The sequence below is a fragment of the Onychomys torridus genome, chromosome 6 (genome assembly GCF_903995425.1).
Source record: "Onychomys torridus chromosome 6, mOncTor1.1, whole genome shotgun sequence".
NCBI lineage: Eukaryota > Metazoa > Chordata > Mammalia > Rodentia > Cricetidae > Onychomys > Onychomys torridus.
The window spans coordinates 97,490,058-97,504,218 of NC_050448.1; the positions used below are offsets into that span (position 1 = coordinate 97,490,058).

Below are 14,161 nucleotides of genomic sequence, written 5' to 3' on the forward strand. Positions count from 1 at the left end.
TGCCACATGGCTTGTGGCTTACCAGTGTCTTTACATGTTGCTTCTCATGGCGGCGGCTGGTGGTGTCTCCCTCCAACCTTCTACTTCCCAGAATTCTCTTCTCTCTTGTCGCGCCTATACTTCCTGCCTGGCCACTGGCCAATCAGAACTTTATTTACACAGAGCAGTATCCACAGCAGGGTTCCCCAGAGGCCATACTTTTAGGAATATTCATTAGAATCCTTTGGAAAACATAGACTGCTTCTAGCACCTAATTATATATTTCTTTTTGCCTGTAATTTCCAGGACTGTACCATGAGGAATGTCAATCACTAAGATATTTTTTTGAGACATTCTGGAATTAGTTGTTGATTACAGAATTCACATTTTGTCTGTCTGTGTGGTGGCTTTCTCAAATCCCAGTAAGGGTATGTTCTCACCTTCTCTCTCTTGTTCTTGATCTCATGGTCCTTGTTCTCCCACTGTCTCTCACTCTTGATCTCCCTCTCCTGCTCTCAGCTTGTCTTTAAACTGGGGACAGGGTTGTTGTCAAGTAGGTAAGAGTGCTTGTGTCCCATGCACAAAACCGGGGTTAGTTCCTCAGCACATGTAAACATCTGTAATCCCAGCACTTAGGTGGTGGGGGCAGGGATGCTGGATGTTCACAGTCATCTCCAGCTAGCCTAGGCTACAAGAGACCTTGTCTGAGGGTAAGGGGTAGGGGATACACAGAAAAGGAAAGAAAGAAAGGAGAAGAAAAGAAGCCAGATGAATCCTCTAAAGTGAGTCAAATAAAATAGGCCTCGCTGTTCCTGGCAGAGTTTATATTGAATTTCCCTTGGAAGTTATTCTGCCATTTTCCCAGCTCATTGGGGGGTGGGCTTCCAAAGTAGGCCAAAGGGTCAGGACCTGAGGAAGCCACCATAAAAAGTCTAGGACCCCAGAGATGGTCTTGATGCATCCCACACTGTGGAGAGAATTAACAGCCTGTGGCCTGAACGTCTCTGTCCTACAGCAGATTACAAAGCAACACTTGGTGGGACATGGTCTTCAATGCAGCCAGTCCTGAGTACAGCCAGATAAGATTTGCATCTGGACAAAATTACCCATCAGTGACTGGATCTTGTGTTAGTTCCATTTTACCATAACATGTACCTCAATCAGTCCGAGAAAGGATTCCCTTGAACTCACAGGTTTAGAGATTCCAGGTTGTGGCTGATAGACTCATCACTTTTGGTCCTGTAATGAGGCAGTACATTGTGGCAGAATTCATGGTAGAACAATCCACTCAATTCTTGGCCAGGAAGCAAAGGATAAAAAGGGGAAGAGTTTGAGGTTCCCTCTATACCTTTCTATGGCAGACCTCCCAGCAGCCTAAGGACCTCCTACTAGCCCTGTCCAAGATGAAGGCCATGCCTTTAACAGATGGGCTTTGTATGACACTCAGGATCCAAACTATAGTTAACCCCAAGCTAGGGCCACTGACCTGAGTGTTTACTTATCAAACAAGAAAAAACAGGAAACCTTCCTTTTGCCTGTCTCTGAGTTTAGAGATCAGAGGTTTTACCAGGTACCCTCTGTAGCTGAAGTTTTCCTGTGTCCCACCTGGCCCATGGTCAGGACATCTCTCTCACCCACCAGTCCTGCAGCCGCTTGGACCCAAGTAAATACACAGAGGCTTATATTAATTAAAAATGCCCAGCCATTAGCTCAGGCCTACCATTGACTAGCTCTTACATTTAAACTAACCCATAATTCTTATTCATGTTTAGACACATGGCTTGGTACCTTTTCTCAGTTCTGCCTCCACATCTTGCTTCCTCTGTGTTCGGCGGTTGACTCCTGATTCAGCCTTCCTTTTCCCAGAATTCTCTTCTCTACTTATTCCACCTATACTATACTTCCTGCCCGGCTACTGGCCAATCAGCGTTTTATTTATCAACCAAATCAGAGCAACACACATTCACAGCATATAGAAAGGCATCCCCAGTACCCCTCACTGACTTAGATGGGCCCAAGGTACTTATTTCCCCCCTCTGTCCATGTGTCTACACGTTCATAGCTGCAGCAAGTACCTGCAGGAGACAGGCACTGAGCTGAGGCCCCAGTACCAAAATTGAGCCTCCTAATCTCAACTTGTAACTAGTCAACAAACCTATTCAAGGCTGCTCAGCTTAGAAAGCCCAGCACAAACAGTACTTATCCCCGAGAATAGCAGTTCTTGGCTTAGCTGTACGTCAAATCACCAGGAAAGCATTAATAGCAACATATGTGGCCCTGGGGATTCAGTTCAGTTGTAGAATACTTAACCTAACATGCTTAACTAGGCCCTGGGTTTGATACCCAGCACTGCATAAAACTGACCATGGTAGTGTATACCTGTAATCCCAGTGCTTGGGGAGTCAGAGGCAGGAGGATTAGGAAGGTGAGGTCATCCTTGGCTACATGGGGTGTTTAAGGCCAGCCTAACCTAAATGAGACTCCGAGTCCAGAGACCCTGAGTCAGTCATACAGGGTACAGACTGTATACTTCAGTATTTCCAGAGCTTCCCAGATAATTTCAAAGTTCAGTCGGGATCAAAAATTATTAACCTTGAACAGAAGAGTTTGACTTTACAATCCCAGTTTCTGTAGACCGAACAGTAACCCTTGTACCCCAAACACCTCTGGGCTTCCAGAACAGAGTGCTGCCTGCCTGCCCATTCCCTTCAACAGAGCTGCCCAGCCAAGGCAGGCCAGAGGAAAACACCCCAGTGGGAGGCATCCGGCTGCCTCAGAGACCTTGCTTGCCCTTCTCCTGATTCCTGCTTCTGCCTCAGTGAGGAAAGAGCTGACTAACACAGAACACGTGAGCTCCTAGCAAAGAGCAAACACCCTGTCTAGTCGTCTGGTGCCCTTGAAATGTGCCTTCTCCTGGACCAATGAACAGGGCAGCTAAACATTAAAAGCAAATAAATCACTAATAAAGAACTTAAAAGAAGTAGCAAGCATTAAAATGAGATTTTGCTTTCATTGCTTCCTGTACCCATCCTGGGAGTGGTTTTAGGAAAATGATCCCCAGGCAGGCACAGGGAGGCCAGGGCAGACCCCGTGCCCCCACCTCCCCCGGAGGAGCATGGCTAGCCTCTGGGGCCTGGCTGTTATTGCAGCTGGTTGGCACACAGACACTGTCATTCTGATGTGGGAGTGCTGGGCCAGCCCCTCAGATGGGCTGTTTCTTGTGCACACATAGCCCTTGTATAAATAAGGTTTTATTAAATGCCAAGTCAGTTCTCATTAACAAAGAAAGAGGAAAAATTTCAGTAAGCCACTGTGACGGCACCTGCCCCTGCTGGGTACAGAGCAAGGGTGGGGGTAGGGTGGGAGCAACCTCCAGACCTGGGAATCTGTGGAGCTGAGGAAACGTAGTGGGAGTTTGCACCAACTGGGACCAGCTGTGTTTTTCCTCTGTCCTTTGGAGGTCAGAACTGAATGTTGTCATCTTCAAATAATCCAAATGCAGTTCTCTGGGCGTTGCTCCACCCGCTCCATTCCCAGAGTCACACACACACACACACACACACACACACACACACACACTCAGAACTTGCACATGTCCTTTTGCATGAACCCATGCACACACATGATTGGTGACCTGGGTGGGTGGGGAAGCACCGAGCAAATCAGGTGGCTGGAGTTTTCTTCAAGGTTTCGCCTCTCATGGTTTCACCTGCAACTCCATAGTTTGAAGAAGTTCATCTTCACCTGAGGCTTTTTTCAGGCTAACAACGGGCAACTTGAAACCCAAAAGCTCAGAGCTGGGCCCAGGGCATTATTACTGCCAGCATACCTGAAATGTTCGCACCTCATAAAAAAAAAAAAACAAAAAAAGCAAAAACAAAAACACGGGGCGTCACTTCAGAACTTCAGTCAGTTTCGGGTGAGGGGTTGGGCGGTTTCCCATCTGATCTGGCTGGGGTTGCGCATGCCCCTGCCGTCCCTCCTCCATCCCGCTCTCTAGCCCCCCCCCCCACCCCACCCCGCCTTCCTGTTTTCCTTCCCACTCTGATGCACAGCTTTGAAATCTTGCTGAGAAGCAAGTCTGTCTCTTCAGCTTTGTGTGTTTATTTGTGGAGCTGAGGTGGGCGCTAAGACCTGCCATTCCGCTGGGGATTCTGAGTGTTCCTCCCTTCCCCCTTCTCCATCGCTGCGGATGGGGGAAGGCTGGCTTTGGGTTCCTGGTTTCCCCTCATGTTCCTGATTGGCTTTTTCCCCCCTCCTCGACCTCTACGCTGCTGTGGCTTTTTCTCTTCTGCCCCCGTTGTACTCAGGTCCCTGTGACTATGATCTGGCTGAACACTGAGTTCCTGAGAAGAAAAGGCCCAGTCTTGGGGGTCCTGACTACACGCTCCTGTCCATGTCCCGCTTCACTCTTGGCTGGGCTCTCCAAATTCCTGAGCCACCAGGAATAAACGGGGTGGACTGCGCATCGCCTGGTGAGGGCTGGCCTTGCTTTCTGCTCCCTGGGGTCACTGGCTGCAGTTGGTTAAATTTCAATATGTGTTCCAGTTTTCAAGTGGCCTTTTGCTACGTACAGTTCTCTGGGGGAGACCCCACATCTCCTGGGTTTTACAATAATGTCTCATCAGTGACTTTACCTCCGTGATTCTCTCCCGGCCTCTTGCTGTATCTTTGTAACTTTCCCCTGCTTTGGGAAGAAAGAAATCAAATCACAGTGCAAGCATGTGTTTGTGTATGTGTGTATGTGTATGTGTGTGTGTGGGTGGGTGGGGGGGTAGAAACAAAACTCAGCCAGCAATGGGGTTCTAAAAACCATTAAGCCACACTAGGTATATTTGGTTTACAGCATTTGTCTACATCTACCAAATCAGTGGTTATTGGGATGGGGGAAATCCCCTTGGCAAATAGATTTTAATAAAGAAGGAAATAGAACAGAGGCTGTTTTGCTTTTTTTTTTTTTTTAAACAAACATTAGGCTGATGAGCTTATCATTTGCCTGTCTTGACTTCTTGTAAGCTCTAGATGTATACAGTAGGCTAGAACTTGTTTTGTTGACAGACCAGATGCAACTTTATAGACTGAAGAAGAAAGAATTCCCGGCTGGTCAAAGCTAACATGACTTGGGACAGGAACCAGCCCCTGGGAAGGGTGCTAGTTCCGATGATGGGGCCTGGTGTCCCTGCCTGTGTCCAGTCACTCTAGATCATGTACTTAGAGTATGTGTTACCCACATGCTAGATGATGGGTTCCCCAGAGTAACTGACTTTCAGGAGGATTTGGGCTCCCAATACTTCACATTCTGCGGAACAGCAGCTCTGGATTGTTTTTATGGATTAGGGTCATGTTTGGGACTCTGTAACCAGCTTGAAGCCTTTCTCTAGGGGATGTAAGTTCCCATAGATGTGAAGATGTGGGGACTCATGCAGCCATTGAAGCCAGCCAGGTTAAACGCTCTTGCAATGAAATTCCTTTCCTACCTACTACTAATACAAAATACCCCAGTGGGTCTCATATACAAAACAAAGATTTTGTTGTTTTCAAGAGTTAAAAGTACTCTAAAAATTTAAGTGGGAACATGAACGACACAGATCCGTTTCTCCCAGAAGCACTTATATGAATGGATATACACACAGAATCCATTACACACACAGGCCAAGATCACTCAGGACAGGGACAAGACCACACAGCCCACATGTGTCACAGCTCAGATAGGGCAGACACTGAGGGTGGTGGGACTATTTGTCTGCATTTGGGCATAGAAGGGACTTACAGTTAAAACCCAGCTTCATGTAGAAAACTCACTTCCACATTACAGAATTAGAACGCCAACAGAATTCGGCCCTAAAGTAGACCCCATGTCACAATACCCAATATACACTGAGCTTCGGAGCTCAGGGGTGATAATCACAACACAAATGTGACCTTCACATCTGGGGTCCAGCATAGGCTAGCCCCTACAGTTGCCATGAGCATTTCAGCACCAAGGCAGCTTTACTCTGGCTAACTCCCAGGACCCTGAGCTGCTGCCCACAGCCCGGCCTCAGCACCAGCCAGGTATTTCTTCCTCCAGTGTAGAAGCAGGGGTGCAGAAAGCCGAGCCAGTCGCTGGTGTTGACCTTGGCTCTTTTCATAACTCCTCAGCACTGGCTCTCGAGTGTGGGACCAGTGGCAGAGGACCAGAGTCCTGGGCCACTGGCTGTCACACAGAAGCATCCCCTAGTGGCCTAGAGACTGCTTTCGGACTACAGGTTGACACCCACCTTGCTGTTGTTTATAGAGAACTCTTTCTTCCTCACTCATGAAATTGACAATATGACCCATTCTACACCTGTCTTGGAGATTTCAGTGAAATTCATTTTAGAGAAAGGATAGGAAATACACTTTGAAACCAATGACATTTTGCTTATACCAAAGTGAAGTCATGGGCTGGGGAGCTAGTTCAGTTGGTCAAGTGTTTGGCCCACAAAGATGAGGGCATGTGTTCAATACCCAGAACCTATGTAAAGAAGCCAGATACAATGAAGAATGCTCATAAATCCCTGCACTAGAGAGGGAGAGCAAAGGGTATTCCTAAGACTTACCAGCCAGCCAGCCTAGCGTACTCCAGGCCAGGTCAGGACCCTGTCTCAAATTTTAAAATAATTAATTAGTTAGTTAATTAATTAAAGGGTGAATGGTGCCTGAGGAATGACCCCTGAGGTCATTTTTAACTACATGGAGTTGCCTTAATAAATCCCCCAATATTGCCCTCTGGCTTGTATATACTTGTGCACATGCACACACATGTGCATCATACACACACACACACACACACACACACACACAGAGAGAGAGAGAGAGAGAGAGAGAGAGAGAGAGAGAGAGAGAGAGAGAGAGAACACACAAATAGGAGGTGGCAGAGGAGAACACACTCTGCTCTGCAGTGGCCCCTCTGCTCCTTCCTCAGACCCCAGCGACCAGAGGAGACTGTCTCACAAAATGACCTTTCACTGCCCCCTGGATTCTGAGCTCAGTTTTGCTTCATCAGAAACAGACACTAGAACAGAAGTCGTCAGGAGGGGACGAGGCCTTAGCTTCTGTTGCACTAAAGACAACTCTGTAACTTGTCAGCTCACATACCCTAGAGCCCACCCTCTGTTTCAGGCCTTCAGACACTGTTCCTTCCAGTGCCAGGAGACAGCACGTCTGGATGACCTCTCCCAGTAGAGACAGTTTGGCATGTCCCCCCACCCTCCTGTGCCTGAGTCTGAATTCTCCACTCATGACGCATTTCCTAGCATGCAGGGCGCCTCTCCTGGTTGCCCCCTCACCACCAAAGCAGCTTCCTCTCTTTTTATCCCATGCTTAACAACTGTCAGGCCGCAACAAACATGCTTTAAGTCCACAGTCTTCCAGTTACCCAGCAACAACTTCCCTCCCGGATAAACCTGGGCTTCCTGTAGCAGCTGCTGGGAAAGGAACCTAACAGTCCAGGACTGTCTGTCCACAGCTTCACTTGCCCTCAACTTCTGGTCTAGATGCTTTCAAGACAAGCTACCCACCCCTGACTCCAGAATCTTCAGTGGTTCCCAGAAACCATGTTATCCTCATAAAGGCATTTTAAACCTGATGCTACCTAGCCATATACTATGTGTTGGGTATATCTTCAACTTAGAAATGAATATTGCACACACCCTTAATCCCAGCACTTGAGAGGCAGAGGCAGGTGGATCTCTGTGAATTTGAAGCTAGCCTGATCTACAAAGCTGGTCCAGGACAGCTAGGGCTACACAGAGAAACCCTGTCTCAAAAAACAAACAAAAAAAAGAAATGAATATTGTTTCCAGATTGGCTCCTTTGAGTTAGGGAAAAAAATCCATCAATCATAGGCCACTCCTTTCCTGTGCTGACTGAGTGACAGCTACTGAATCAGTAATCCCATCAAGACGTTTAGAGAACTGTTAATGCCTTTATTACACGCTGGTATACAGATTGCATGCTCCAAGGGAAAGGAACATATTTGGTCCTCCAAGAATCTTAAAAGAGGTCTTAGGAGTCCCCTACGAGGACCTTATATTGCTTAAGTGGGGGTTCACTTCTCAGAGACCACTTAGACCAACCACAATTAATAAAGACATATGCTGCCGCAACCCTGTTCGTATGACCAGTCTTCTTTAAGAAGTCTAATTTGGCCTTGACCTCAAGTGATCAGTCCCAAACCCAACTATAACATAAAGTTATTTGTTATTTAAAATAGTAAGAGAACTTGCTGACATAGGAGTCTGGGATGTATGGAATAGTATTATTTGCCATTTTGATCCTTGATCCTTTTTTTCTAGAAATGTTTCCACATTTTCATTCAAATCAAGTTACAGCCTCTTCTGGCTCTTTTGGCAAGAACAGGTCTTATGAATTGGAATTGATAATGGGGAGGGAATTCAAAGAAGAAGTGAACCCTGAGGAAGTTATTTTATAATTTATAGCAACATCAATTAAAAAGCTGGTGAGCAGATACAGAGTGGGGCTTCCTGAGAGACAGGCACTGTTCTGAGATGTAAATGGCTTCTCCAAAACAGATGTTCTTCGTTATTTATCATCCCCATGGCAAAGAACTAGGAAAGGAAATGTAGCTAGGACACCAAGCGCACACTAGGGCTTAGCAAGTGTATGATAGATAGATATTATCCAATTGTTAGCAAGATCAAAAAAGGAAGTGTTGACCAGACATAAAAATGCATCTAACGCCCTGGCTCCAGGCTTGCTCACCCCCAGATTGCTAATCTTGTTTTTATCTGGCTATCTATCCAGGCTGACTCTTGGTATCTGGCTTCACATTCCTCTCTCCACCTGGAATTCCAGACTCCCTACACCCTTCTGTGCACAGATACAACTGCCTTTATCCTTGCAACCAACTCATCCCTTTATCAACTCATGTGTCACTGGCCTAGTCCCTAGCAGTGGGACTGATTACTCCCTTTCTGACAGAGACACCACTCATGGAATCTAAAACCCCAGGAGACTCTGTCTCCTTGCTATAAGATCAGTCTACTGATCATTAACACAACACACATCCATGGCTCATGGGTACCTGCCCTGAAGATATAAAAATAAAGCCTGCTGCTAGGCTTAAGGAGTTCATAATCTAATGTAGTGAATGATTCTCAACCTTCTCAATGCTGCAGCCTTTAATACCGTTCCTCATGTTGTGGTGACCCCCAACCATAAAATTATTTTCACTGGGCTGGAGAGATGGCTCAGTGGTTAAGAGCACCGACTGCTCTTCCAGAGGTCCTGAGTTCAATTCCCAGCAACCACATGCTGGCTTACAACCATCTGTAATGAGATCTGGTGCCCTCTTCTGGCCCACAGGGACACATGCATACAAAGCACTGTATCCATAATAAATAAATAAACCTTAAAAAAAATAGTTTCACTGCTACTTCATAACTATAATTTTGCTACTGTTATGAATCATAATGTAAATATCTGATTGTGGGATTTCTGATATGTGATCCCCCAAGGGGATCACGGCCCACAGGTTGAGAACCACTGATGTAGTGGAAAGCAGGTACATTAAAAATAATGGAAGATAGCTGTGTGTGGTGGTACATGCCTTTAATCCCAGCACTCAGGAGGCAGAGGCAGGGGAGCTTGGTCTACATAGTGAGTTCCATGATAGCCAGGGCTATATAGACCTTGTCTCAAAAAAAAAAAAAAAACACTAATAATAATAATAATAATAATAATAATGTGTCACTTCTTATCTCTCATAGTCTTTAGGAGAGAAGATGGACAAGATTAGTGAGGGCATTCGCTGACATGTGATTTGACCTATTTACATCCTTCCTCTCTTCCTACCTACTGAACCCAACCCCATTAGCCTATAGCAAAAACAGTGATTAAGGTGATTTGCTGAGCATCCATTACCCTTAAAGCTATTTACAAGCAATTTGAAAAGGAGTCTCAGGAAGACAGGTGTCCCATCCCAGTCAGAGCAGAGGGCAGAAGGCATGAAAGCATGCCTACCATGGGAAGAAAGGCAAGGATACAGGACAGAGATAGGAACTCTAGTGGTGTTTGTTTAACTACCTGCTTCTCAGCTCTTGGTGCAAGCTACACCAGCCCGACAGTCATTCAGGATAACCGCCCTACAGAATGAAAGAGATGAGGCTCTTGGCTTGTGACCTACACATACCTGAATGAGGATGAAATACAAGTTTTGCCAGGGCCTTTCTCTGGGCCACCGCTGTTAGAGAGAGGTGCTCCCTTGAATTTGAAAACCATTGTCTTAACACTTAGAACTCAGTCCTAAAAGACTGTTTTGGGTAGGCTGTCAGTGGTTCCATTCCATTCTGAAGCTGTGACGAATGAAGTCGATCAGGACTTGAACTTGGTGTTCAAGGTGTTTGCATCAGGCTCTAAGGCTGGTGAGCAGAAAAACTGAGGACTTTGGTATTCCCAATCAAGACGGAAAGTACTGAAACTATCCCATGGGTAAGCCCTATCCAAATGTTACGCTCGGCTAGAGAACTTGAGCAAGGAATTTGTCACGCATGTGAACTGCGGCTTTAAAAGAAAAGTGATGGCCTTGGTGAAATCTTCCATAAGAGAGTATTTGTGAACAGAGAAAGTGACAGCCTGCCCAGCAAGAACACAAAGGGGACAGTAGAGCAGTGATGGAAGCCTGGCAGGGCCTGCAGAGCCTGGAGGTGAACAGATGGGCATCCTCCATACTGCCTGGCTTCATACCCTGCCAGCTGCACGTTTCCCCTCCTCTGGGAGTCCCGATTGGTGTCACCAGAACAGCAGTCAGAATCACTTTGGTGTATATACTGTCACCGCGAGACTATTCATGATTGACGAGCTCGGCAGAGAAACATGGAACAGGAGCCTTTGATTTTTCTAGATTGGGCATAAGAATTTTGTTTCTGAAGGCAACCTTGCAGAAGCCCTATTAGGAAGTAAAGAATGGCTTGCAAATACATACGAAATCAGCTAGTGCCTGTGTGTGTGTGTGTGTGTGTGTGTGTGTGTGTGTGTGTGTGTGTATGTGTGTGTGTGTGTGTGTGTGTATGTGTGTGTGTAGATGTGTCTGTGTGCACATACATATAGAGTTGGTGGTTGACACCAGATATCTTCCTCAGTTGCTTGTATCTTCCTCTTAATTTTTGAGACAGACCTCTCTGGATTTGTCTAGACTGGCTATACAGCAAGTCCCGAGGATTCCCCCATCTCTAGTTCCCCAACCCTGAGGTTATATGTCTGTGTCATCATACCAGGACTTTATGTGGGTGCTGAGGAGCAAACTCATGTCCTCATGCTCATGTGGCTGACTAAGCCATCTCCTCAACCTTGTAACCACATTGAAAAAAATTTTTTTTTCCTGTTGATTCCAGCTTCCCACACTCCTAGACAGCAGTTCTCAAGGTATCAACTTGAGATTTTGGGGAGAAATATTATCTGATATGTCACCAAGAATGCAAAAGGTAAGAGGCCCAATGTCATTAACTATAGTTTTATTAAGCCTTTACACCATTTCAGTCACACTTATTATATCAAATAATTTAATTGTACCTCTCACCTCTTAAGGAGAAATCCATTTGCTCTTCCTGTCTAGCAATTTAAAGGCATCTGCTCATGTTCTAAACCATCTGTGCTCCTAAGTAGGAGGTGAAAAGAAAGCAACCATCCTTGTGAAGCTACATCAAGATCTAAGTACCACTGGAACTTGTCTGCAGTAGCACGATTCCTTGTGGACTTGCAAATGAGCGTCAGGTTTCTGGTCCTGAGTAGTGCAGTCACTGATGCACCACCAGTAACAATAGCAAATACGTGTATGGTGCTTATGAGTGCTTAACATTTTACCTCCGCAGATTCACTTCATCCCTCCAGAGTGACTTTTTTGTGTTGTTTTATGAAATATGTACACAATTTAATTAATATCTGCTTGTATAAGACTTCTCAGACATAGAAATGGATTCCTCCACTTAAGAGGTGATTGATAATGGAGATAGGAAGAGGATAGACAGACACTGTCACAAGCCTTTTTGAGTATATGGTCAGCAAAGTCAAGAAGCATGAAACAGGCAGCTCTCTTTAAGGGCGGTGAATGTTATGGAAGGGGAAGAGAAACAGAAAATGTGATTTTCCCTGGACTTTTCCCCTTTGATTTTCCCAGCCGCCTTAGGCTCAGCCAACTTGGAAAATAACATGCTTGGAATCTGTATTTATAAAATTAAACTCAATCAGGGCAAAGCAGGAGCCCTGCTTGTCAGGGAGAGCAAGAGAAGGGCCATTGTACTCCTGGCCACCTGCTGCGGGAGTCTAACTTTTTCCTCTTTTAGCATTTTAAAACTCACATCGGTATAATGGTGGTGAAGTCAACAGAGACTGTAAATAGCTTCCCAAGGCATTACAACACTTTGAGTTCTGTGAGGGCATTCCAGAACATCCCTTGCCTGTGTAGGTAACAGGTCTCAGCATTTGTGAACCAAGTTAAACCACATGGCCCAGTTTATATTAATTGATACCAGACCATTTGACCCTAACACAGCCCTTCATTTCTGAGTGCTTCGATTAAATGAGCAATGTAATCATGATAATAACCCTCTGGTCATAAGACCCTCTGTTGTGGAAGCAATTTAAGATTCTGACTTTCTCACTGAGGCATAGACTGTGATTATAAAGGTGACTCACTGTGTGGATTCCACACGGTGCTCATCAGTTTCGGAAAGCAAGTGTTGGCATGTGTACAAAGAGAGAGAGACCACAGGTCAACATCGCTAACAGAAGTGGGAGAATGTTTTTCGTCATGCCTGTGTGAATTCTAATGTTTTTTGTTTTTTTTTTTAATTTCCAAATTCCTTAGAACATGAATAGTAAGGTGTGGTTAGGGAGTAAACACAGCATTGTTTTTACTTTATATTTTCCCTAAAATAAAGCCAAGTGGCCTTATGGGACCAGGACACTGGGCCTTTTTTGCCAGTGTCTCCTAGCCTCAGCATCACAGATCTACCCTTCAAGGATGAAGCCACAGGTACCATGTCACCATAGAGAAGAAAAGGGACTCCAGGCCCCTCTTAGTTGATGTGGAATTTGGTATTTTCTTCCATAAGTGAGACATCTTCTGTTCTTTGCTTGAACTTTTTTGTTTGTTTGTTTTTGTTTTTCAAGACAGATTTCTCTGTGTAGCCCTAGCTGTCCTGGAACTCGATTCATAGACCAGGCTGGCTCCTGAGTGCCAGAATTAGAGGCGTGTGCACCACCACACCCAGCTCTTTGCTTGAATCTTTTTTTTTTTTTTTTTTTTGCTTTTTGCTTTGTTTGTTTTTTCGAGACAGGGTTTCTCTGTAGATTTGGTGCCTGTCCTGGAACTCACTCTGAAGCCCAGGCTGGCCTCAAACTCACAGAGATCCGCCTGGCTCTGCCTCCCGAGTGCTGGAATTAAAGGCATGTGCCACCATCGCCCAGCCTTTGCTTGAATCTTAAAACACACACACACACACACACACACACACACACACACACACACACACACACAGGTTGCAGGGAGGGGAGAGAACAAGCCACACCATTCAGTTGAATGGAAGAGCTCACATGTGCTAAAATTAAGTTAGTAAGAAGACATTTTGAGGACTGGAGGGGTGGCTCAGTTAAGAGCACTTGCTCAAAGTGGACTCGAGAGCAGTTCCTAGCGTCCACATGGTAGGTTCCCAACTACCTGTAATCCCAGCTCCAGGACACCCCCTTCTAGCCTCTATGGTCTTCTCCATGCATGTATATGTGCACATACACAGACATAGACAACCATAAGTAAAAAATAAATCTGAAAAGATTATTTTCCAAATTTAGAACACCTAATTCTAAACTTTTTAATCACAGAAATTTGCCTTGACTTTGCATTTCCAGAACACAGACATTTCTCCATTATTTTATTTCCCAGCTTTTTCCAGTAATAACAACTAGTTTATGGTGATATAGAATCTGCATCTTCCCAAGGAACCCAAACAAAGGAAAGCAGACGATGTTAACATGTTTTGTGTTCATATTTGTCCCTAGATAGATGACGGCAGGTTTTGTTTTGTTTTGTTTTCTGCATCTGGATTAAGAATTTGCTAAGAATATGTATGTTTCCCTATAAATGTGGAAATCAAACACACACACAAACAAGCCTTGGTTCTGTCTATTTTAAGATTATTCAAAG

General features: G+C 45.3%; 1 protein-coding gene across 1 annotated transcript in view; it reads left to right on the top strand.

The window, feature by feature from the left end:
• The window catches only part of Abca4 (ATP binding cassette subfamily A member 4), a 143,085-nt gene that overhangs the window by 36,013 nt on the left and 92,911 nt on the right, over window positions 1–14,161 (top strand). Inside the window, exon 7 of the mRNA XM_036190798.1 lies at window positions 11,355–11,444. Coding sequence (XP_036046691.1) covers window positions 11,355–11,444 — 90 coding nt within the window. The remainder of the gene's footprint in view (window positions 1–11,354; window positions 11,445–14,161) is intronic.